Raw genomic sequence first — 26808 nt, 5'->3', positions numbered from 1 at the left:
ATGTAAATGACTGGACAAAAAATATTTTTGTTTACACGTTGCCACCACGTATATATTTGCCTACTGCACAATGGTTCCAATGTCTAAATCTCTGGACAAAACCTGTTTTTGTTTACGTGTTACCACCGCATATATATTTGCTGATGGCATAAATTTTCTATTATGCAAGTGGACAAAAGCCATTTTTGTTTCGATTTACTAAAAGTGACATGTAATTTTGTGTGGGAATCACCTTTTGACTATGAAGAACCTTCACTGTGTCTTTTTTTATATTTTTATGCGTCAAAAGAATTAGCGTAAATATGGTTTCTGGAGCCCATTATTATAACGTTAATAAAGTCTGTTTAAAATCTGCGTAATAGTGTAAATGGAGATAAAAAGGAATATTGTTGCTAGTTAATGAGCTTAATTATCACGTGTACCTACAGAGAGCGGACACGTTTGATTTGTGGGTAAGCCTCCCTCTGCGCTAATGAATGATTTTGCATTTAAATTAATTCCCCATATTGCTAATGGTCAGGACAAATAATTTCATTCTTGACCACCCCGTATAGCATAACATATGCAAATTAAACATAATAACCTTTCTAATTTAAACCGTTTTTATAGGGTATTTGTATATGGATGAACGCGCATTGATTTGAGATCAGAGCCAAGGACAGTCAGTGCTAATGAGCTTACATCATCATTTGTATAAGATGCATAAAGGTATGGCAAAATTGAAGCTTTTTCTTTTTATTATCACACTCTATCTGGAATTTAGCCATCGCACGTCCAAATGCGAATCGATCGGTATGCGCAGCATCTCCCCGACCATGAGCGAAATCAAGAGCGCCCTAACCCTGAATTTACCCTTCGACATCAACATTTTCTCATTCTGTCGTGGACTGTGGGGTTTCGTTCTCTTGTAATCACAGCTCAACCCTTCAACAAACCGTAGACACATCTGCCCAGCTCCCAAAGCTTCGTTTTTTGAGCCATATGTGAGCCAGTGTGAGGGAGTCCCTGCGGTACAGGTTTATACGTATTCGCATAGAAACTGACAACAGGTAAGTGTTGTAGGTGTATGTTTGTTTGGTAAATATTGCCTCATCATCTTCGTGTGCTATTTTGAATTATGTTGTGGTTTGTGCTCATAAAAAGCCACTTCTGGTATTGTAGTATTTGGTTTGGAATTTGTGACGCTTAGTGGGCTAATTAGAAGTGTTACTATCTCTTTTACCGCAGATCTTTACAGTTGAAAAATTTTTGATTGAAAAGGTAAACAAGTAAATTCTGAACTTGCAGAATTCAGAAACGTTAGAAATAATTGTCTTTAAGATGTCGGCCAAAGGAAACACGTGAAACTCGTGGCCAATTAATGCAAACAAATTTTTGCCAATTTCAGTGACCTAAATTTAAACAACCAATTTAAACAATCGGGGAGCTACTTGCAACTACACTCTGTATACCAAAAACCGAATATTTGCGAAACGCTGTTTCCATTAGGTTTCCTTCCTGCATATGCCAGTAGGTATGTATTTCCCCATCCCAACAATTCTCCTATTCGAAATTAAAAAAGTCACTTTTGGTTGTTAACACCCGGTTTCTCAACCAAGTGGCAAAGATGTTTCATAGTTTTGTTGGCGTGGTAATATAAATAGTAAAAAAAAATAATTAACCGAAAAGGTCTTTAAATTGGGTTTATCCTGCTGGTAAAATTTAACAGTGGTCGGTTGAAGTGGTCCTTAGGGCCCAGTTATGCAACTTTGTCTGGAATATAGTTTTCCCAAAGAGCCAATTTCAATGTTTCGGGGGGGGGGGGGGGGGGGGGGCGTTAGACGTTTATTAACTTATGTATGCAGATACTCATATATGCTGAAAAGTTTTCAAGCATATTAGCGTTAACATAATTTCTTTGAGAACTTTGAAATGGAAGTTGCATTTCCATGATTTAATCGTAGAGAAAGGAGTTTAATTCCTCGTTTCAACAAAGACATTTATAGCGCTGAAACTACGTTTTAAACTTATCTAAGGTTAGTCTCCTTTAGCTGCAGGAGTGCAGAAATTCGAATTTCTGCAACTTTAGAAATAACCGATTATATCATTATTAAGAGTAAAACTCATGGTATCTGAATATCTCAAGACAATCCAAACTACTTCTTCTTGGTCACATATCTGTGCTTCTCGTTAGGTTAGCTTTTGCTGCTCGCTCCAGCATATTGCCGGTATCTTTAATTAAAGAACCAACTTCTCTTATGCTTTTTCGCTAAGTTTTCTCTCTAGATTCGATTTTCTTTGCGAAACTTAAACTTTTTACTAAACAAACATTTTTTCTCTGCGAAATTTCTATTGGATGTTTCAAAGGAGAGAATAACTCATTTTAAGGTATCAATAATTCTTCCTGTCGAGCTTCCAAAATGTTGCATCTGTCAGATAGTTGATAGTTGATACTGGAGGGAATTTCTGATAAAAAATTATCTTGTACGAGGTGGCAGTTTGGATCAGTATGGTGAAGAGAGTTGAGAAAGCAGTGTAGAAGTATGGAAAGCTGCATTATTCTAAATCCTCAGAAATCTTATACTAATTCATCCTTTAGAAGATTCTTGAATTAAAAATATCGGAGTCTCAAGAGGGTTTCTTGAAGTGTGAGTTTTAATAGTTCCTTTATATCGTGCTGTTCTCTTTGCGTGATAACAGGATAATAAGTGTTTTTTCCAGTATGCTTACTGTTGCTGACCAAAGATTTTCTCACAAGGTTTCTACAAACATTTTTTTCTAGAAAACTTCGTATTTGATTTTCGTCTAGTTTTGTTGCAGAGATGCGTCGCATGTTTGAAGGGGCCACGGTCACGTGACTTCTTCCGATTTCGCCACCATTGACTGATGTTTCATTTACCAAAAATGACCTCAAAACTGTAAAAACAGTGTTACATCTAATTCTCCTAGGTCATTTTCCTCTGCTTTATTTTGCTTAGTCCAAGGAGTTAGATAGGGCTGTGGACCATTTCCAAGAGAAAGCGTGTTAAAATACATTGAACGGTTATTAAAATCTCTTTCTGTTGTGTACTTACACAGAACCAAATTTCCACTTTATAATTTTTTTTTTGATCTGGTAGCTCTTCGCACCTACTGCGTTCCTCACATCTTGACCTTCTGGAGCGACTTTTTTGACTGGAATTAGCAGGTGATTTTCCTCATTATCGCTATCATCATTCGAAGGAGATGTCAAACTATTCATCAGCTTATTATACTATATTCCCTAGATTAAAGTCTAGACCCTGAACTGTCGCCCTTCCGCGAATCATCCAAAATTAACCCCAACATCTCACGTCTTCCCTCTAAGGACGCACGTCAGCCATGACCTGGAACGCCGTTTCATCAACAAACAAAAACATACAGTTTCCTGCCACGCTTTGCAAGGGGGGGACACTTCCATGCAATACGTTTGGCAAGTTGGGAGAAATCAGGGCACGAAAAAAGGAGTTAAGAAAGTTTCGAATTGGACAGCAATTTACTTGCTGAAAGTTACCATATATCGGGGAGTTGAAGAGGAAACTGTCAAAGGGCGATGAAAATTGGGATGGGAAATGTTTCTTTGGAAAGCACCACTTTGGGTTTTCGGATATGAAGAGGGAATTCCGGTTAATTTGCCGCTACGATTATTTGGAGAGGAGGGATATATGACTTTCATATTAGTCAAGGATTAGACAATATTGTTTTTCTAATTCTGAACCGTTATGGCTAGATAACCGCACTGCTATCGGTTTAATTATGAGTTCTATAAACATGCTGCTATGGATACTTTTTCTCTGTTGTGTTGGCTAAGATTAATTATCACAATTTAAATGGCAAATTAAGAAAATCGCTTCTAGAAACGTCAAATGGTTGTCGGCAGGGCTGTTAACCAATCTGTTCACAATTCTAAAGTTACTAGATACTTCAAATTTTTAATTATTTGTGAGATTTTATTACAATTTTATTATTTATTTTTTTTATTATACTGATGCATTGCCAATTTGTTCTCATCGTCATTTAAATGCATCTTGCCTAAAAGAAGCGAACAGGCGTGAGGAAAGGAAAATCTCTGTCATGCTTTTTAAATAATTATTATATGTGTAGAATCGTATAAGGGTGAATCAAATTTGTGGGAGGTATATTATAGGTGATTTTTTCAATTTTTTTGCTTTGACCACACCATATACATACATACAATATTTAAAAAGGGTAACTATTATTTTTAATGTCTAAAAACTGGGGTAATGGGTACATGTAAGCAAAAATATCGCTCTATAAATACTTAAGCCCTGATTCATACAAGATTATTTCCATCGCTGTTAGATTAGCCACGTGGCAAATTTTTCCCACCCAGCATAAAACGTTATAGACGTCTTACAAAATTGACTGACAAGCCTAAAACGTGCTCATTAAATAGTTTTTTCCCTCTAAAGAACAAATCGTGAAGTTCAGTATAAAGGAAGAGTCCAGAGGGTATACCGGTTTAGCCAATCAGCCACTCGTAAAGTGCTTAATGAAGCCAATTTGCCCACGTGTCCTCATTATCGAGCCTTTGTTTAATCTTTCTGCAGCACCGTGGGTATTTTGCCCTCAAATTAAGTTTACCTATATAGATAATCTCTTTGTAAAAAAATCATTTCGTTTACGATGTATAAAAATTAATAAACGTCCGCGTTGGGACTCTAAATACCATAAAGTGCCGTACAGAAACTTTGTTAATGATAAATTAAAAGTTGGTCGCGTTTAAGTTTCGTAATTAGTGCCTTTAATTTTAATTGACTGCCTTGGGCTGTCCTTACGGAATTTTTAATAAAATTGGCAATAGCGACATCCAGTGTTATAGCATCCGAGGAGAAGTGGCGTAGATGTGGGCAATTCTTGAAATTTTATGAATTTTTTAAATTTTAATTTAATTTACTATATTTACCAGTTTTATAGCAAATTCAGTTCGTCTCTTTTTATTCTCGTCAATTTTTGGTGTGATAGAGGCCAAATCCGATAAAATCGAATAAAACTAAAATATATTTATGTGTTTCAAGACTGTTCCAAAAATTGCCGATCAAGGCGTCCATAGAGAAAATGGAAAACAAGAACTGCAGTTTTATCTTACTTCGTACAATTGAATAAATAATACTTAGTATCGAGAACTTAACTTCGACATGTAGTAAATAAAAGTGGCGTCAAGGCATTCTTGAGTAGGAAGTATTTGGAGCATATCGCTTTATCGTATTTTTCCATTTAGTTCGATGCAAAACTTACACTCTTATTTATGCGAAATTAATTACACGAATGACCCTAAAGATCCCGTTCAAAATGACTCCCATATTCTCTTACATATAAATGCACCCTTCGCCGAAAGTTGAAGTCTACTCTACTCAATAATTCAATGTCATTTTTTACAATAGTGCATTTGTTATTGATGCGGTTCCATAAATCTTCCTCAATTTCAACGGCTGTCGAATACAAAAATTCTTTTAAAATCCCTCCGGGAAAAAAGTTACATTTATTTAAGTCTGGTGATCGCGGTGGCCAGTTTTGTCGGCAGGTATTTCCACGGCCGTTTCTGTGAATCTCAATTTGTTCGCTAACACTCTCTTGCTCCTCTTCCTCTTATTATGGATTTTATTTCTCCTCTCTTCTGGCAGAGTTGACATTTCTCGTAAGCTTTGATTTTATTGCTATTATTGGTATCATTTATATTTGATCTATTAGATTCACCCCACTTAGAGAGTTGTCTTGCTGATTAAAAACTTGGTTATCTCTACACCTTTCTAAATGAAGAGACAAAGGATAACCAAGATAACTGCAGCTTTGAGTATCTAATAAAGGTTCCATGAGTGAAGGACTTTAATCACGACGGCCAAAAATTATTATCCCCAGGCGTCCGCACGTTATCCTAACCCTTTCGTCCCAACTTTAATAACAAATTAATCCCGGTAAATTCGGCCATTCTCTGTCCCATATAGGCCAAGGTCGTGTACTAAACGACTCTGGAATACGGAACAATAAGGCCTCGCCTTCACTCTGTTTGGACAAGAGGTAATTCAATGTTCTTTCGAATCAGGCTTAAATGAAATTACGAACCTTTAATGTTGTTTGCTATGCCTCTAATGTTGTCGTCGCGAAGATGGAGAAAGAAAATGGATAGTTGCAAAATGTGATAAAACACCGGCGTTCTGGGGGGAATACATTATCTTTTAAAAGGATTCTGCTTCTTTGTTGTTTTGTTGCTATTCCCTCGGACAACTCATTTCGGCATTGATTTATTGTCAAGGTGTTTTTCAGGAACAAAAACTTGTAGTTTTCCGCGGACAAACAACAAACTTCGAGCCAAAAGTTTTTGAGGCGCTTTTCAAGGTAGAATCGCAAAGTTTCTGAAAAACACAGGATGTGAAATGGATTTAATAAAAAAAATCAATCGAAGATTAGATAAACAACATTTTCAATGTCAACCATTGATGGAATAACAGTGTTTGCAATTAATTATGTTAGCGCTTGAAGTACCATCGAGTAAAACTTGCTAATGATGATAACTACCCATTTGTGTCTCCTGAAGTTAAATGTTATTGCTCAATAACGGTAATTTGGCAGGAATTTTCAATTCTGGGTTTACCTACCGGCAATTTTCCGTGAAATTCTTTATTAGAATCATCGTCGGCTCAGTTGCATGAATACTTTGCTAAATATAATAAATAAACCGTCAGAAATCAGTGACAATATCACAAAGTGGCTTTAAAAATTCAGTCTGCCCAATTAGAACCTTTGAAAATGTTCCAAAATTTCTATCACGAATTATGGAACAACTCAGAGTAAAAGGCAAAGTCGAGAATTGGTGACGTACACCTCGATAGATCTAACTTCAACAAAAGTTCTGTGTACCGCATAAATAAGATTTTTAATGGAACAGGCAGTGCATCAAGCCACATTTTCAAAAACAGATTTTTTTTTTAAATTTCTAGATGCGGTATAATGAACCAATATTGAATTAATTACATAACAATACTAATTCTAGCTTCTAAGAAATAAAACGTGGCCAATGAAATAAGCCTACATTTTTGCATTCTCATGACCTGGGAGATGAGGAAAGAGCATTGGAATTCTGTTTGTGGATTCAAGGAGAATACCTGAAAAATAGAAACTTTTAAAGGGAAATTTTGTTCAGAGACGAGACCACGCTTACAACAAATGGAGTGGTGTCATCCCAAAATTCCCAATAATGGTCTGCTGGAAACTCTGAGTGGGTAATAAATGCAAAGAGACAGTATTCACATAAAATAAACGTATGGTGCGGAATACTTGATGATAGAATTATTCGTTCTTTATCCTTTGAGGATAATTTCAATGGGCATTTGTCTAAAAAGCGAATTTTGGGACGCACTACTTAATTTACCACCTCTCGTTCGTCAGAATTTCAAATTTCAATTAGATACGTCTTCCATATGTAACGCAATAGTGGTGAACGAATGGCTGAACGAAAATTACGAAAATCGTTGGGTGGGACCTGCCAATTGAATCTCTTATTGAATGACCGCCAAGGTTACCGGACTTGGCGCCGCTGGACTTTTTTCTTTGAAAAATCCTTAAGCAAAAAGTTCATAAATCAAGTCACTACAAAGATTACGCGCTAAAGTAACTGAAGAATGTGAAAGTGTTACCCCAGAACAGATAAGAAAAGTAACCACGAATCTTTGAGTGCGTATGGAAAGTATCTTGAAGTAAATGGCGGGTTGGTGGAAGTAATAAGAATTTGATTAAATTTTCACTTTTTGAACTTCAAAAATTTTGTTGAGTATTGTTACGAATAAAATTTTTTTATCAACCTTTTATTCCATGGCATGTTGGGTCAGACAAAACAAATTCACAACAAAAAAGCGATTTTTAATTTCGCCATAGATGTTAATATGCAATATTTTTTAATGAATTTTGGTACATGCCTATTTCAGAGCGCGTTTAACCCAGAGGCGTATTCAGATTTTTTATCGCTAATATGATTTCTTTAATTTTTACTCTTGAAAAATTACGGTGTAAGCCTTGGTTTTTGTAGTAAATATGTAACATTTTGTATTACTGAAGTACAGTTTTCCCGTTTTACACTCCAAAAAACAGTTTGCCGAAATCGAACGATAAATGCAAATTTCATTGGGTGGTTAATTGGATCATATATCATATAGATAAAGAGCTTGTCCTTTTTAGGGAAAAATAGGCAACGATGGTTATATTACTTAAGTTACTGACTTAAACTAAAATCTCCCTAAATGCGGTTCTTTTATGTGGACAAATGGGCCAAGCCGGCACTACTATGTGACCTCTACTTCATTTCTGGTTAAATACAAGTTGTTTTGACTACACATTTGCCAAACGTATTAGTGCCAGACACCATTTTGTACGTGAATTATGAGAGGGAGAACATATGTATAATGGTTGTTGAGTGATGGTTGGCCACTGACCCAATTTTTCACTGTGCAGTAAAATGGAAAAATCCTCATGGCACCCGTGAAAATGACTGAGGACTTTGACAATATTTAACAATGTCAAGTAAAAAGTGACATGTCAAGGTAATGTAATTTCTTTTTCTGTCACTTTTCACTGGTGCTAGTTACGTAGGCTTCCTGCGGGCCATTTTGAAGACTTCAGCATAACTATTCTCGCCCACAAGCTCTACTTTAACTGATTTTGGGTCAATGTGTAAGAGACGCTCTGGATACAGCATGAGAGGAAAAACTCTCCGTACGGTACTGTGAGAGTCACCTTTCAGACCCTGAGTTTTGATGTTATCTGTTCAAGCTTACTATCCACCTCGCCAATGTCTTCTGATAATTAAGAAAGTTTGAAAGAAATGGATTTGATATGATTAGACATTTTCCAGATAAGAGGAAATTTCAAGGAGATATTGAACGCCTTACCTATGTCTTTGTCAAACTTGAGTCGTTAATGCTCTAATATCCCTTCTAAATTGTCTTTGAAACATATATGACCCTCAGCGAGTGTGGTGCCCTGAGCAAAATTTTTAATCACAGCCCCCCTAACCTCAAGAAAAATTGCCGACCAGGGAAGTTCGCCGCCCTTCTTGGTCTGCCGCTCTGGGCTATCGCCCAACCTCACTCCCCCCTTCCTCCCTCCTCTACACGGCCGGTACTGCATGACAGTTATAGATTACTCAATTCTGATAAAAAGAGGTTCCAGAGACTTATCTTAAATTGTTATATACTGACATAAGCTATTCCGCTTTTTCCAAGAAATCATCGTTTTTCACACATTTAGCACTAATGTCCTGACAATCAGCCCTAAAGGCAGCAAAGCTATAAAAAGGGTCCAAGTTATTTGCCTTATCAGTCATGCGGGAGGCTGTCAACACTCGCCTTATCCTTTCCAACCTTGGAATTTCTTTACCCCAATCTGGCGTCATTTCGCTAGAAAAACTCAGGATATTTTTCCACTCGCGTTTCAAAGACTAATCCGTTACGACAGTTTCCACATGAGATCTTTTTGCTTAAATAAACATCAATTTCATTTCCTTCCATTGGGGATTGAGTAGTATTACAAAACAACAATAATTCACGTGTATTCAAGTGGAAGCATGCATGTGCCTTGTATAAAAATATATTGCGTCAACCTCGACTAGAGTACCCAGACAAGAAGGAAATTGGCTTCACTGATACATTTCCATATTACATATTTTTTCCAAAATATCCTTCATCATCCGAATCATCTGACCAACCTTGAACGGAGGAAATAATGGGAAAATAATGTTAAGAGTCACTGCCAATGTCACGGTTAATGGGCGGCCAATGCCATATTTTGTTCACTTTTTATGAAGGGTTAAGACATGTGCCTATAGTGGGCAAGAAACATTTCAATGACTCGCTTTAAGTAGGTAATCGCTGTTTATGATTGATTAGTTTAAATGATTAACTGTATAATTTCCTCTTCAAACAATAATGGATTACCGTGTTTGATTTCAAGTACCTAAAGAAACTCGTTGGCTGTCTGTGTTCATGCGAGTCTTAAGCAACTGTGCCTGATTCAGCTAATCCAAACTCCTATAGGCGCTTAGTAATTTTACATTTCTGTTCGCAAACTCACGGGAAGGCCCTATTAATATCTCCTAAACTGGATGGCTCTAAGTCGTCCCCCATCCCCTGTTAACTTTTCAACAAATTATCATGTTTAAAAAATTTTAAAGCAGCGTTCAATAGGACAAAAAATGCTATCTTTTGGCGTTTGGTTATTTTTTTAAATGTTGCTTATGTCATCGGTAGCGCCAAATGGCCGATTTTTTAAAATTAAAACATTGTCAAGTGACACCTTAAATTAAACGTCTTTCAAAACTACACTAAGTAATACATATATTACGATTGAAAATCTATTGATTACTATTGAGAAGAACAGGTATAAATTTGGTAAAAAATGTAATACAAACCCAGTTAAATAATACGTAAACAATGAAAAAACTTGTTTGTTGACGGGAAATTGGTTTATTTTGTGCTCATAAACAAGTCTTTGTTAAAAATAACAATTATAAAAAAAAATAAATAAAAATAGTCAAAGACTCTTTCTGAGCACAAAACAAACCAATTTCCTATCAACAAACAAGTTTTTTCATTGTTTCCATACTATTTAACTGAGTTTGTATTGCATTCTTTATCAAATATATATTTGTTTTTTTTTTCAAAAACTAATCAATAGATTTTCAATCGCAACACATCAATGAGTGTAGCTTCGAAACACCTTTAATTTAAGGTGTCGCTTGATTCATGTTTCAATTCAAAAAAATCGGCCAGTTTATGCCACCGGTCATGTAAGCAACATCAAAGAATAAACAAATGTCAAAAGATAATATTTTTTACTGTATTTAATGTTATGTTTGAATTTTCAAAAAATAATAATTTGTTAAAACGTTTGGGGGGTAATTTAAATCCGCAAGATATGATAATACACGCTATAGAGGGTGATATAATGTGCATTTTGTCATACTTCAGTAGGAATAAATACGACATGCTCAGTTCCCATAAATACAATATGTATAAATATGTTAGGGGGTCCCAAAATTACACATAGTTTTTTCAGGGTGTGATTGTACGGTGAGAGAATAGGCAAGAAATCATATAACATAAGTCGGTTAACGGGTCCTAAGGGAGCTGCACTCTTTTAAAGGGAGGTTTCTGAACGTAGTTTTTTATTCATATAATCCAAACGACTTGAGATAATATCGTGAAATTTTGAATGTCTTGTAGGATTTTTATGGCAACTTGGAAAATTTAAACATTTGCTTAAAGGAATGTTAAACACTTAGGTGCAGGGCCGGCTTTAACAATTCTGGCGTTCTGGGTGAAGTTTTTAATTACCGCCTTTCTACCTCCAAGAAAAACTGCCAACAAGGAAAGTTCGCCATCTTTCCTGGTTTGCCGCCCTGGGTCGTCACCCAACTTCGCTCACCCGTAGGCGGGTAAGGTTTAGGCGCTCTTTGTCGACTTCATAAAAATGCAGTTTTGGAGTAAAACGTACTTAGAATACCATGTAAATTGCCGTGTAGATAGAAGGTGAAAATGATCTATCTTCTTTAATTTATGGCTTTTACATTTGGCAGTGTTGCAATTTAAATTTATTAATTATCGCTTGTAATGAAGACTTACTTGCAACGGTAATTTTCTAAAAGGTGCGGAAATTGTAACTTTAATACACAAAGTTTGACATCAGTCCAACGCTAAAAAGACATTTAAAATCCATTTTACTCGCAAACGGTGAACTTTTTCGAAGCCCATAAAGGCCACTTTTTAATGTAAAAAAACCACGATTTTTCAGTTCCTGTAGTTACATTGTAAGAAAAATTGCAAGCAAAAAAGTTAGAGCCAAAAATAGCCCGGGCCTGCCATGGCCTCTAAAAACATTTTTAATTTCATTTAAGACTTCAGATTTATCTAAAAAAATCTGAATGGACATCGAACATTACACGATGATGATCTCAAGCCGTTCCGATTAAATCGATAAAAAAAACTTCAAAGCCCACCCTTTAAAAGAGTCTAGCTCCCTTAACATTCAATTGCAGCCCTAGTTTGTATGAAATTTTTTGCGAGAAAGCTTCTTGGAAAATCAAGGAAAGTTGGTTTACTTGTGGCCTTTATGCGTTCAGATTTGGCATTAAAGGGTATATTAAAAGGTATATTCGGTGTACTTATTAAATGGTTCTCGTTACCTATGGAATTTTGACTTTGATGTTAATCATATTTTCTTGATGTGTGCAACAGGGAGATAGACGGAAGAAAATGAAGATTTAAAAGGCGACTTCCAGCTAATATGTGGACAATAAACGAACAGGAACAACTGATTTTGATGGAACTGTTTAATTACAATACCATCATCCTCTTATGAGAGTCACTACGCTCGCCACATAAACTTGTCCATCCGGAATGATATTCTTTATTGTACGTTCATCTAATGATATTCTTCTAGTGTGTTCCATTTTTCTTTTATGTTATCTGCAATCTAAACCTACATCCAGGAAACAAGGACATCTTTCTTTCTGACAAGGACTCGCTTCTTGTATTACTGAGACTGAAGAAGATTTTACTGCAGAAGAATAGAGTTGGTCCCAATTTTTTTAAGGGTTAAATTCTACTTTACAGTTTACCTTAATTCTAAAAAAAACTATTGTATAAATATATAATCACATTTCTTTGTGGACAGCTCCATTGAATCAACGAAGAGGATAATTTAGTTCCTCGTAATTACATTTTTTTATTATTTCCCCTGTAATATCTGGTGTGTCTTCCTGCTTGCACTTCCTGTGGTACTGAATATTTAATACGTAAAGTTGGCTCCCAATTTAACTTTCACTTGTCTCTTCCTTGTCTTAGAACTTTCCGAGTTTCAGTACGTTTTTATAGCCTTAATTGCTGGTATATATATTGACTCTTAAAGTTAGCCCTCAGTTCAGGGCCCATTTCATTCTTTCGGGGTCAGATTAATTCAGGTTAATTCAAAGTTTTAGCAGTCCTGAACCGAGTGTCTAGGTCTCCATTATGGCTAATTCACGAACTTTTAACTTGTTAATTTTCCTCATTTGATTTCCGTTTTTCCCTTCCCATCTTCGGCCTCTGAAATGATGAAGCCTCAAATTAAAGTATTTTGAATCCTTAGAGCGAATATTCAGTTACAATGCATCTTTGTTCGTGGCGATCAGTGAGGGCAATTTGAAGATTTAGTGGGTATTTGAATTTATTAGGTATTTCCTATCTTTTGCTGGCTGTTAACGCTTATTTCTCCTTCTTGGGCATATTCGCCCTTTTTCGTGTCGATACGCCGAAAGTTTGAACTCTCATTTCGTTTTTAATATATAAAATTAACCCACAAGATATTCGTTGTCGTGGCTTAGATTAAAATTAAGTTTCAGCATTAGCAGCACAGCAGCTGTTAGTTTATTTTTTGTAATTTTATAAGTTTCTATTTATAGACTCTACTTGGAGCTGCATAAACATTAGTTTTAAAATTTAAATTGGATTTTTGACCTTAAAGTTAACCGCTAGTTAAGAAGGAAACACTAGGGCGGCAGCTCCTGAGTAAAGGTCAACATGGATACAGCAAAATAGAAGGCTTTTATTCATCCAGTAGCCAATAATGGCAGAATGACCTCGAATGGGAGTTGGAATTCTTTTATTGGGGGGCTTTTATTTATGGGGTAAATTATTTGCAATTTTGAAACCTATACATAAGAATCGGTTACGTCGTCCATCAAAGGATAGGTCACTGAAGTATTTATTTGCTAATGGCATTATTTGCTTGCTAGTGTTGATCAGAAATCACAGAGGAAATGAGTTGTAACCAAATCATATGCAGCTTTCTTAAGTAATAACGATAGATCTAATAACCCTTAGTTCACGTTCTATTTTTTCCTCCTTGGCTAGCTTATTTCAAATTTCAAGCTTCATTGGAGTATTATACTGAATCTCTTATTTCCTCTCTTTTGGAGCTCAATTATTGATTCCTGTTTACACAGTTCTCACATTGAGAGTTTTACGCTTTAATAAAAAAAAAACTAACCGGTAAAATTAACCCCCAGTTGGGATGCCATTTGCTTTTGTGTTGTCCTCGCTCATTTCAAAAGCTCTAGTACTTTTAAATTGATAACCTCTTTACTTAATTCCTTCTATTATTCCTTCTTGGTTTCCATTTTAGAGCTAAGAATCATAGGGATAATTGAAATTTCAGTACTTTTGAATCTATTTCCAATGGGTTTCTCTTTATTAAGTTTTAGTGCTATCATATCTGTTATTTTTCAGATTTTAGATATCTATTATTTCATGTTGTTTACAACCTCTATATCTCTATTGTTTTTTTATGAATTTGTTTATTCGTATGACGTTTGAATAAACATAGTGTAGAAGGCTTCGATTTAATGCCAATTTAGATTTTAATTTTCGGCTCTTTTTTCAATTCTCTATACCTTCGATTTTCTCTTTACCTAGCTTTATTTTGCTTTTTTTTAATTTTAAGTCAAATTTTCAAATGCCTTATTTATCTGACCGTCTTCTCGTGTTTTTTGCAATTGTTGTACTAGTATTACGCATTTAGTACCTCCCTTCTTTTCTATCTCGATTGTTTATTTTAAATTTCAGTCTTTCACCTGTTAATAGCATCTATTGTAGCCGAACAAACAACTTTTCAAGCGTTAGCTTAGATCCATTGTATCCATTGAACCTTTCTATGTTTCCCTTCTATTAGATTCTAATAAAACCGCTGTGAAGTTGCATACACACATACATGTGAGTTTTTGTTTGAGCCCACATTGGAAAGTTTCATGGACCCTAATAGAAAGCTTTTCAAATCTTTTTTTGTTTATAGTTTTATTTTGTTGTGTTTCCGTTAAACTGTATAAAACTGCATTTACTCCCACTGTTTTTGTGCCATAGTCGAGTGTGTTTTGGAGAATTGAAAGGACTCACTTAGTGGATAATCAGACGAGTACACGTTTGTAATGGACAATACATCAATTCAAATATGAGTAATTTTTCTTATAAGTAATCAAGCCTTTATGGCATTACTAATCTTTCTTTGCAGAGAAAGAAAACCTCCCTGGCCTGTTTTTCTAGCTACCGGGTTATGTGGGATTCATCTCTTATGGCAACGCCTACCCACTAAAACCTCCCCTCTGTTGCCTAGTAGTAGTCATATCACTAATCTGAACTAAGATATGAATCATTCATGACCAGGGTCTTTTGTGACGGTATAGATGCCGTTGAAACTCAAGGGTGTGGACTAATGTTGCAAAGTATAGAGCACCCTTTTAGTTAAAGGTTATCTTGAGCCATTTGTCCCCTTCCCCATAAAGTTATACTAGTAAAATTTCTTATATGAAATACATCATTGACAAAAAGTGCAATAAAGCGTGCTTACTGCCACGAGTTGATTCAGATATGTGGTGGTTTCATTAGCTGAAGCAGTGCAAAAATGGTAATACGTTTGTAATAATATTTGTACTGGAAGTTTTTCAAGTGAAGGAGTAGATATCACATTGAAAAATTTAGTTAAAATTACTCTCATATATTCGGTTCATATGCGTTGGAATGTAATTGGAAATGACTACAATGGTCTTCTAGGATTGCCAAAGTGGGTGCTTAATTATTCGATTTATTCAGTAATTGAACAAGAGTTAAAATTCAATAGCAATAATTTAGTTCCCTCGTTTTTTGTGGGTTTAATACGGTTTGCCCCAGTTTCGTCCCAATCAAATTATTAGCCGCCGGTTCTAACCCTCTTGTTTTCCCGTGTTCAACGGTAAACACGTAACGTGTCATGTTTTACGATGCCCCATAGAGTTCTTTTTTCTCCCGTGGACCATTTATTACAAGTCCCAGAACAACTTTTATTATAAGGGAGAGAACAGTAAGATCGCTCGAAATCTGAAACAAGCAAAACTGCAAATAACGTTCTCATTAAAGGAGAATAATTTCCATTGCTACTCTATCAAATATTTCAATATAAATACTTCCCGGAGTCGGATTTAACTCGTTTCCAGGACGAGGCGGTCGTATGCCGAATTTCCAGAATCTTTTTTCTGAGGAATCATTTTAAAACTGTTCCAGGAAAACTTAATAAAGTTTGGCTACATTAATGGCTAAAAAATGTAAATTTTATGCCAAACTCTTTACTTCGTAGTGCATTCGCCACTTGCAAAAAATCCTCATCAAATAAAGTTTGTCGCATTTTCGACTGAAAACACCAATCCCCATCGTTGATTGGAAAAGTGGGAAATTAGTTTTAAACTTTCGTGTTTTTCTTATCTGGGAAACGCCATCAGAGGCCGGAAGGTCACTTTTCGACGACATTTACGTTCCCCTGGTAGATAGAAGGTTCATCCCATTTCAGATCAGTTTTTAAAATTATTATATCTCAACTTGTGTTGACTGCAGATGGAAGGACTTACGCGACCCCAAGAAAATCCACTGGAACGAGCCACAATCACTTCGAACCCAACAGAACCTCTGTAGCAGTTTAACCCCAATGACCTGAAGGTGGCTGGTGATGAGCAGCGATCTTATTGCTGTAGCCAGTGTGAAACCATGGGGAGCTTACCGAATTTGCACGAATTGGGGAGGAATGACGACCTTACTGATTCCGGTAAGTTATGTCATAAACAAAATTAGAAATTCGCGCGCGCATAATTCCGTCAGGGTTAAACAGGAATTAATCCACGTCATTACTTAGAACAAAACAAAGGATTAGGGCCTAAATCTCGATGAATATGCATTAGAGATCGTATGGCCCGAGATCCCTTTATTTTCATAAATATTGATGTTCTGTAGAGGAAAATTGGGCAGAAACAAACATAAACTGGCAGCTGAATATATTAAAAGGGCGTTCGGATGCGTGCCCTTCAACCATTAATTTAACAGGAATGTTTTGTTGTCAGTTTTGGGGGGCATATGGAGCGTGCAATGGGCATTTTTCTATTGGTGTGTTAATGAATGCATGTGCCTGCCCTAGGTTCAATTGTCCATATAATAGATTGGTGATTTGCAACTTGCAGACCGGACTTTACAAGTTGTAGCGTTTGAATACACTTTTGCATTAAATGTTTATTTAGATTGTGATACATTGTTTCAGCATTTATGCCAACCTTGAAGTCGTTCGATTTGCTTCTATTAATTAAATTAATTCTAAATGTTTTGATTGACATTGAATTTTATACATTTCTTCTACTTTGACATTTATTGAACACATAAAAATAGATCAGAAATGTAATGTGGCGCAACCATTACAATGTTGTGCTGCGAGAAGTTATGATCCTGCACTCATTAAAATATTCGCACTACAAAATGATTTTCATTCGTCGATATTAGTACCTACATGCAAAACAACGTTTTCGACGTTTTAGACGGTTTTTAGCCTGAAGATCCGAAGTCGTGCAAAGCCGTCTAAAAAGGTTGGAAGTCATCCAAAAGATCCGAAGCCATCCAGAAGAAGAATCCGCCCGAAAAGTTCAAAAAAGTTGTTTTTCCATTATTTATTATTATAAGTTTATGAGTTGTCTCACAGATTATTGTTGTCCTTATATGTTTTTGGGTGTAAAATAATGGCAATTTACCTTAAAGAAACACCGGTAAATTTTTCAATTTACGAATGAAAAAAATCAAATAATATCAGCGTTTCAATATCCTAGAAACGACATACAGTCTCGTAACGAAGTCGTCCTACACTTTTTCCCTTTCTACTTAAATGGCCTTCAATCCAGGACTGACGCTAAGTAGTAAAACAAGAAGAATTCGAAAAGACAATGATTAGAAAATTGTTTAAATTAGAGCTGAAAATCGAAAGGAAATGATGAACTATCGACGTGAAATCATTGCAAGATCTTCGCAATTTTTTTCTAAAAATCACCTCTGGAAAGTCATTTCTAAAACTGCATTTACTATTTCTCCTCATACGTGTACACGTTTTTGCTCCAGGCGATTTCCCCTTCGATAGCATAAGCTAAATTGTTTGTTACTACACGTGGGCAGAAACCGATTAGAGGTTCTAATATTGTGAATTGCAGAGAGTAAACTTCATTTAATTTGAACTTTTGCTAGCTAGTCGCCCCCAAAGCATTTTTGTTAATTTTTGGTAAATATAGCTTCAACATGCTAAGAATCCTGAATTCGCCTTATGCTCCATTGATTTCGTGCTTATTTTAGTATTTTTTATTAATTATTTTTATACTATGGTTTTAGGCAATGTCTAAGCGCACAAATATTATTGGAAAATAGATAGAACGGGAAACATAATTGGAATATTAGGAATTAATGCGTTGTGCATTTTTCAGGAAACTGCTCACAGCGCAGTTAATCGATATAGTAGAAAATTTAATTTTTACTGATTCGATAGAGAAAAATTGGCTTCTATGTCCTAAATTCGATTTTTGAGAAATTTTAATGGCAAAAATCGCATTTTGTTATCTATAAGTCTTTGGAAGTTACAGCTTATTTTCGAAAAAGTTAATTTTTTAAAAGTACATTTAATTGTTTCTTTGTTGAAAGTTTTGATTTTCTTTCAAAATATCTTTAAAGTTTTTCTTGTATAGATTTCAACAGTTTAAGTGATAGGAAATTAGAAAAAATATCACGTGAGTATTAAATGAGCTCTCAGGGGCGAGCGAACTCTGCGTGGGTCCAGCCACACCTGACCCTTCGCAGAGGGTTCGCCCCCACTAACATGTGAAAACCGAGATAGTTAGATTTTTAAAATGGATTAATGATGATGGGAATTTCAATCATTTATCGGCAAAAAATTGAGGCTTTAATTTCGTTTTGGCTTTGGTGGCTATCTCCACCTAACTATTCAGCACAGTTTGCCCCTAATTTTCTGTGAGAGTTAACTTTATGTGTTATAAATGATTTAATTTGAAGCATTTTTTTTTGCAAGCAATTGATTCAGCATTACAGGGTTGGTAAAATGAAAGAAATAATAGAGATCTAAAAAGGAAGAATTCATATATTTCAAAACCCTAGAAATAACCCAAAATTTTCTCAACTAAAACCCATTACCGATAAGTATCATAACGTACATTCACATAGCCACTCCTTTTCTTTCTAGCTCAAATGGGTTTCAAGCCAGGTCTGGCCTTGGGTCGGCTCTGCGGGGCCTACAACTCCGACCTCACCAACGAGGAAAAGTCCAGAATTCTTCACAGATATTCCGGACACGCCAAGATCACCAAAGTTCGAAGCAATCCCCATGATTCTCATAAGGTAGTTCACGATGAACTCATGATGGAGGTGAGTTAGTTCCAGCTGGTCCCCCATTAACTTGAACTAATCTTGCGAAAATATGCATTTGTAGCATATGGCGGCCTATTCCCCTATTTCCTCTCGATCCCGTTACAATCTGCACATGCAAACTGGAGGCCCCATCAAGAGGATTGACTCTATGGCAAGCTCTATTGGTGCTACTTCTGTGAGGAGGTTGTTGACTGTGGTACGAGGCGGCAATCACAATAGCTCCCTAGGTAAGACCCATGATTTATATAGAATTTGGATAAAACTTAGCCAAAGCTGTAGTGGATATGGAATTCAAAGTTTTTTGATCTTTAAAAGTTAGCAATATACATAGTATATACATTTTGTCGTTCTAGGTCGTCCTGCAGGGATAGCTTACAGCCGAAGAGTACTGATCCTCAACTTGGTCATCATGTGCTTCTGCCATTTGTTGTCCACGGCGGCGTTTCTGCCTTTCCTGTCACTTCAGAGCAGTGTCTCAGTGTGGGTAAGGTCGCTGACCAATGCGGGTTTTGAATTCAACACGGGGTCGTTGCTAAGTTCGGAGATGTTCCTAGTGGGAGCTGTGTCAGCGTTGGTCGCGCCCTGTTTAATTAGAATCGTCGGAATTACTGTCGTTGTGGCTTTTTGTTATGGTAAGTTTCGACAGAAGTAGACTTCAACAAAAATAAGATTTTCCTTCAGAAATTAAATTCACATTATTTCCTGTTAACAATTCCATTGCCCTCTCTTAGATACCTATCACAGAGATTCCCCAGACTTAAGAGAATATCTCTTCGTTTTTTTGTTAAATATCGTATAGCTGTAGGGAAGCCAAGGTAATATATATCGCTGTATTTTTAATGATCCTAACAGTTCAGTTCGTTTTAATTCGGTTCATGAAGAAGGTTCAAGTAAATTTAGAAAGGGGTGAAATTCTATCTTGGGAATTCTGAAGCTTCTGCGGGCGTTAGTTCCAGATATAAGGATCATGTGCACTTCTTGGCGTTTTCTGAAATTTGAACAGAGAAAGTTTACCGATTGCGTAAGCACAAAGGTGCTAGGAAATCGACTTTCTGACCTAGTCGCATCTGTTCAATGACCATGACACTAAATAACTTCTTATCAACCTACTGTAGAAGGACGTAGGAGTAAAAACAGCCCCACTTCCTTATGTGCAGAGTGTTTTGGGAAAAGAAGAAATTCCTTCCAGAATTTTTTCATTTTGTGGTGTATACAAGAAAACGTTAAATTAGATCGGCTTTACTATTGAATTGTTCATCTTTATTGGACAATTCGTTTTTAATCTTCATTTCTCTTCCCTCGAGGACCACCCCTTTGGAAATTTTTAATTGGAAAGAGAACGGTTTTATTACTTTTTTTGAAAGGAATTTTTATTCTAGATAAATTTTCAAATTAAGCGCCCAATTGCGACACTCCCAATAATTTAATTACTAATTTTTACTGCAAAATTTGTAGTAATGAAGTGATGAGAAACCAAAGGTAAAAAGCGAAGGATAGAATCCTTGCAGTGAAGTGAGAAAAAGGTTCATCTGAACATGAATCTGGGTATGGGGTGAATCATCCTGTACATCATACTATAATGAGTTGTTTCAATATCATTTTAGTGTGTTTCCTTCGTTGCTGATAACTTATGTTATCTTTTTCTATCTTCAACTGACAGGCTTCCAGTGCCAATGCCCTTGACTAGTTTAAATTTAACCTTCTTTGCCTCACCATTTTGTTTGTTCTAATTTAGAGCTGATTACTTTGCATAGCAATTTTTTATGTAAATGTCTGAAGTCTACATAATCCGCGTCTGCAAAGCTGTGCCATTAAACCCGTCGCCGACAAACACCAGAGGACGAAAATATTTAATCACTTAATGGAAAATTTAAATTAAAAAAATGTCCTACATGTCACCGTCGGTCGTCAAATCGATTTTATTAGCCGCCGGAAAACAATAAACGATTGTCTGGTGCGGGCATTCTGCATGACCAAATCGCGATTTTCCGTCTGATAAACAATTTCAAGCCATTCGTTAGGCGTGGCCCTATAAAAGTCAATACACTCCCTAAATTGTCCTTCCAATTAACTGCAACCCCGATTTCCTTATACTTTTTCTTCGTTAACCTCAGACTTCTTGGCTTTTTCCAGCCGGCATGGCAATATTTTATGCGGCCCACATACTCCCGGTGATCTATGCGACAATACCTGCCAGTCTCCTGTTGGGCATTTTGTTGGGGCTACTGTCCAGTGCCCATATTTCCTTCTTAATGATACTCACCCACAGGATTGCAGGATTGTTTCATGAAGACGATGAGGACGGACGGTATGCAAGGAGGACCTGCGTTATACGAAGAGTTGCAAGGGCATTTCAAGTTAGTATATCCTATAGAAAAGAGGGTGCCGTCGAGTACAAGAATTTCTATTAGGAAATTCATAGAATAAGTTTTCCAACGGATAGTTAATTAATATATATAAATAAACATTAACTGATAGGGTGCCCATGACGTTGGTCTGATATTAGGATCCGTGGCGTCCTTCGTCATCATACATTTCACCATTAACATGGGTAGTGTGTTGTCTGATGTGCAATACCAGAACGCCACAGCATCCTCCAATGTAAGTACATTCAATTTTTGTTCTAACGATTTATATTCAGGTGATAAGACAATTTTGGAACACAGAATTTTGATAAGTCCATATGTAGTACCTACTTTTGATAGGCAGGTGGTATTCTGCCAAAATTCAGGGCCCTTTCAGAACGCTCTACATTCTAACATCTCTCTTTAGGACTGTTATTCAAACAGCACCACCTTAATCTGCTCAAACCAAACACAACCAATCACGATATCGGCCTCAAGTCCATACGACTACAATTCTTTTCTGGATGATATTTTCGATAGGACTGAGGATGGAAGACTATGCGGAGCTCAGGCTTGTCCCATATTTTTGTTGGGCAACTCTTCTCTGCAGTCTGGCTTCAAAGTACTGCCTGTTGAGTCCTCCAAGATTTTAATCGGCGTTTATGGTGGCGCCTGTGGGTTGGCCTTTTTGTTGTCCGCGCTGGGCTTGGACAGTATAAGGACTTTGGTATGTAAGGCCTCGCACTTATTTCGCAAGGATTAGATTTCAAATGTAGGTGTTTATATTGCATGGGATATGCATGCATCGATCGATGAAAATGTATTGTGAAAATTGTTCGAACGGCATTGCTTAAGCGCTGCTAATATGCAAGAGATGAGGGAGACTACAAATTAATAATATTTTTGTAAATTCGTTATAGTCACCTACATAACAAGTGAAGTGACTCTTAACGTACGGGCGTGAAACGTTGCACAGGGGCCGCAGTCGGAAGCGACAATCCCGCAACTATTTTCCTAACGCACAAGTTTGTTAGCATTTGCTTTCGCGACCTCTATCTCCGTTGGTTATGTTTACACTCATAGAGAGTCGCGGAAGAATGTATGAAAGTATCATAGGTACAAAGTGAGCTTGAGAGACGCACATTGAACTGACATATTGCTGCAATAGCAATGATAGAGTGACACTATACCACAATCTCATAATATCAAATCTCTATAAAATTTAAATGCCATCGAGAAACAATTTAGTTTACGTTAGTTCGGGTTAATTTAGTTGGTCGAGGAGGTTAAGAATAATTTAGTTATCGATCAGACATACCGGTTCATAAAATCGAGTTACTAAGATTCTTCTGTCATGTTAAATTGATGTTTCAATTGGAGAATTTACGGATTGTAGTTGTAAGTGGATGGGAGATGAATTTAGGGGTGAAATTTTTATATAGCATGGCATCATCTTGTTGTGGATCATCAATTTTTATGTGCTGGGAGAGTTAACTATTGTATGGTAATGCTTAATTTGCTCGTGATCTTTTGAGAGCCACTTGATATTTAACGGGAATTTAATATGTTTTTCAATAATAGAATTGACTCAGCACTTAGCTTTCATAATCTTTCTTGTTAATCGGAGAAAAATGCTTTTAAATGGTATAAAAAACTAGTCTCAAAGTCTTTGAATACGATAGGTCCTAAAATATTCGTTTATCGGAAACACTTTTTCTGCAGCTTAACAACTTTTCGAAATGTGCAATTTGCAGACATACCAAGACCCTTTGGAACGCGGTTTAGGACTGACCGCCTTAAGGGCCATTAAGGACAGTTTTCGAGATCCAAGACTTCAGCTTACAGCCCCTTTGGCCGTTTTCATGGGGATGGAACAAGCTTTTATTTATTCAGATTTTGCAAAGGTAAGCGTGCCAATTGACATTGTTGGCAAACATGTTCTTTACAGTTAAATTGGGCAAAATATACTTTAGATCGTTGTGTTCGGGTTTAGATACTTTCCTCATGCAGTTTCCTAGTAAGAAGATCGATAGACATATATTTTCTATATTAGATTTGTATATGTTCACTACTGATTGATAATTGATTTATTTAGTGAATGTATTGACATTGAGGATTGCGAAAACCGTTAAAATTTTCCTGAGTTCTTGTAGCCCTAGAAAGGCTTTAAAATAATTAAACCGAAACAACTCAGGTACCTTTAATTATTTTAATTCAATTGCCCAGTCTTACGTGGTCTGCACATTGGGAATTCATCGCCTCAATTTGGTATTCTTCTCAATGGGGCTGCTTCAGTCCATTGCGGCGTGCACTTTGAGCATGCTCTTGAGGACAATCAGACGTTATTACGTCGTAGGTAAGAACCAGTCATTCATTACCTCACAGAAGTAGTTCCTCAAACTTAAAACATTAAACCTCACACAGCGGTTGGGTTTGCTTTCCAAATCTGCCTGATAATGGTGTTGCTTCTCTGGAAACCCATAGAAGACGACCCCGCCCTTTTCTACGTCATATCTGCAGCCTGGGGTGTATGTCACGCCATATGGGAGATGATTAGCTTCAGTACGTTTTAAACTTTACCCAATACTGAGATATATATCGAGGCTTAGAGACTCTTCAAAATGAGGCCTATGTGCGATAATCATTGAATAAGTTTCTTGATGTACTTAGCAGGTTATCAGATTTGAAGTTAAATTTTGAAGATTAGATAAGCCAGATTCCAGTTGACGTACTGGTCAATCTGCAGGGTGTTTCACTAAAATCAAAGAAGTACGAAATTTTTATTGCGGGGAGACTATAAACTCGCTGTCTTTAGGGGGACACCCTGTACTGAGTGTGTTAATTACGTAGAACACTATGCTTCAGAGTTTTCATTTCTACTTATACTATAAGTAATGTAACTACAAGTCTTGCTGGTATAAATCTGGTGGTACCATTTAGTCCCAAAAATAAGTTATCTGAGGTATAGATTTTTGATGACCTTATTTTTCTACATATTTAGTTCTTTAGGACTAACTTTCTCCACAGCCTTATTGACCGGTCAGTACCTTGACCACTGGGAAGCAGCGTTTGCCAACAGAGCTTTCTTCAAATTCCTCGGCTTCTCCTTGGCCTTCGTCTTCCACAGCTTCCTGTGTAACTACATGAAGTTGTACCTTTTGGCGTTCGTGATGGTGGTATCAGTGGTACCTTTCGCCCTTCTAGAGTATCGCCTGGAGAACATCAGAAAAATCAGGAACATTACCAGGTTATGACCGAAGCTGAACCTTTTTTGATTGAGTCGTAGGTACTTTGTCTTGTACACATATCACGTACTACGTACTTTGAATTGCTAAATGGTTGTGACATGGAGGTTATTTGTTTAGAGAAATTCATGTTTAGATGGTGAAGCTCGGGAAGTTTTAGGTTCCAACAAGACAGGAGGACTTGAAAGATACGGTTTGGGATTATTTAAATTTTTTGGAGTATATTTGGTCTACAGGTCTACTTTTATTAATGGATGCAAATTTATAGCTTTTTTTGCCAATATCTTTTAACGCACTTCAGTTTCGCTAGAGATAACGAAGATATTTAAGAGTGCACTAAAATTTTGAATGGGTCTGTACAGTGTATCTAAATGTGGAGAAATCTGAAAAAATTGATAATTAACGATAAAATAAGATTCTAGATTGGACAGAGAAGCTAACGATGTACCCAGCCGCTGAGAGACGCGTTAATACATATTTAACCAAAACTGTTTTCTTAAAAGTACTTTTATGGTCGCTAAATTTACAATTTTTAAATTTTTATGAATATTAAAATCGCTATGGAATTGTGTCCAAATTAAAGTAGCCACCTGATAATTATTTTTTAAGGAAGTTATTCCTCTTGTTCTGTACTATCCTTGTCGGATTTAATGCTGTAAGCCACGTTTTTGGTAGGTAAAATACGTTTAAAACGACACAGACTGAAATTGAGAGAAACTTTTTAACTATATTTCTCTTGGTAATTTATTATATTTATATCTGTAGAATTGTTTATGGAAAATGATTATGGGCAATTCCTCACAGAAATCTCTTGGTTGAATGTGATCTGATCGATACCTATCGTTTTCTAGTGATGGAAAGTATCGTTACTTTTGTGGAACTTGAGCCAGAAATTTAGCCATTAAGACTCGTTACTCTAGACTCGTTAGCTTGGACTCTTTAGTTACTTTATAATTAGACGGACTTAGAGCTTTTATTCTTAGAGCAGCTCTAAAATACTTATTACGGAGGCTAACAAACGTATGTGTCAGTTCAGACTCGAAATGGAGCTACTAATAGAGATACGAATGTCGAGTATCAAATCACGATAAAAGTGACCAGAGAACGGGTTATGTCAGTAAGTTTTAGCAAAAAACGGCGAATCTTGCACCATGTTTTTTGGGCGGTTTTAAAAGGAGTATACGTACCGCAATGGCAAAAGAGACAAGTCTCTTGTGTGGTAACGAGACTGTGCAGGGTGCTGTAAATTTGCGGGAATGCATGGGGATCTTCTAAATGATAAAATATGCTGCATCGATTGAATTAAGTGCACAATTTATGCTCATTCGGGATCCTCTTTGAGATTGGAAAAATCCAAATGTTTTCGGAAATATCAGCAAAAAAGTGAATGTTTCGAATATTGTTTTTCTTAAATGTTGTCTTTTTAGAGAAGCAACAAATTGAGACATTGTTAAGACATTTTTTGTAGGGAATCTAGATAAATTGCAAAATTGTACCCAACATATAGTACAAAATGCAAATGTTATAGAAGATGTTATTTTCTTATAGGCGCCGTGTGAGAATTATATTGCATTATATTAAACGCATTATCTTCTACGGTTTAGAAGATATTTTCCCTTGAATTTGTAGCACCTTGTACTGAATATTGATTCAACTTGGAACCACTGAACGGAACGAGTCCTCCCTGGAATCAGGACTCGTTACTTTCAGGTCTAGTAACAATTATTTTGTAAGCGTTAGTTATTTATTTTCCATCACTATTATTTTCAACAGTGTTTCCATTTTTCCCTAATGGGTCACAAAACCATTAGAAATGAGACAGAAGTACTTAATAAACATCAAAAGAAAACATCTGTGATGTTGTAAATATAAGTATTTTTAAATCCTTAAAAGGGTTGTTATAACACCTTCAAGTGTCTTTTAAACAATCTTGTTGTATACTGAAATATAAGGAACATCTTTCGAATT

At 36.3% G+C, this 26808-nt stretch overlaps 1 protein-coding gene across 1 annotated transcript; it reads left to right on the top strand.

The window, feature by feature from the left end:
• Positions 1-607: 607 nt before the first annotated feature.
• LOC136415168 (protein unc-93 homolog A) lies at positions 608-26806 on the top strand. The gene is made up of 13 exons (XM_066399614.1): positions 608-708; positions 764-1049; positions 16404-16611; positions 19066-19247; positions 19312-19477; positions 19604-19882; positions 21384-21607; positions 21729-21851; positions 22023-22322; positions 23350-23499; positions 23822-23951; positions 24020-24157; positions 24623-26806. Exons 3-13 carry the CDS (start codon positions 16554-16556, stop codon positions 24847-24849), a joined length of 1977 nt encoding a protein of 658 aa, XP_066255711.1. The 5' UTR covers positions 608-708; positions 764-1049; positions 16404-16553; the 3' UTR covers positions 24850-26806.
• Positions 26807-26808: the final 2 nt, after the last annotated feature.

The sequence above is a fragment of the Euwallacea similis genome, chromosome 19 (assembly GCF_039881205.1).
Source record: "Euwallacea similis isolate ESF13 chromosome 19, ESF131.1, whole genome shotgun sequence".
NCBI classification, from domain to species: domain Eukaryota; kingdom Metazoa; phylum Arthropoda; class Insecta; order Coleoptera; family Curculionidae; genus Euwallacea; species Euwallacea similis.
The sequence above is the reverse complement of the archived record's forward strand: the minus strand, read 5'-3'. Positions and strand labels throughout refer to the sequence as shown.

What these genes read in the sequence shown, in the direction of transcription:
- LOC136415168 (XM_066399614.1), top strand. Translation starts at nt 16,554, where the DNA reads ATGGGGAGCTTACCGAATTTGCACGAATTGGGGAGGAATGACGACCTT. An exon ending in TGACGACCTTACTGATTCCG is followed by an intron (nt 16,612 to 19,065) that starts GTAAGTTATGTC and finishes TTTTCTTTCTAG; the next exon opens with CTCAAATGGGTTTCAAGCCA. An exon ending in TTTATTCAGATTTTGCAAAG is followed by an intron (nt 23,500 to 23,821) that starts GTAAGCGTGCCA and finishes TCAATTGCCCAG; the next exon opens with TCTTACGTGGTCTGCACATT.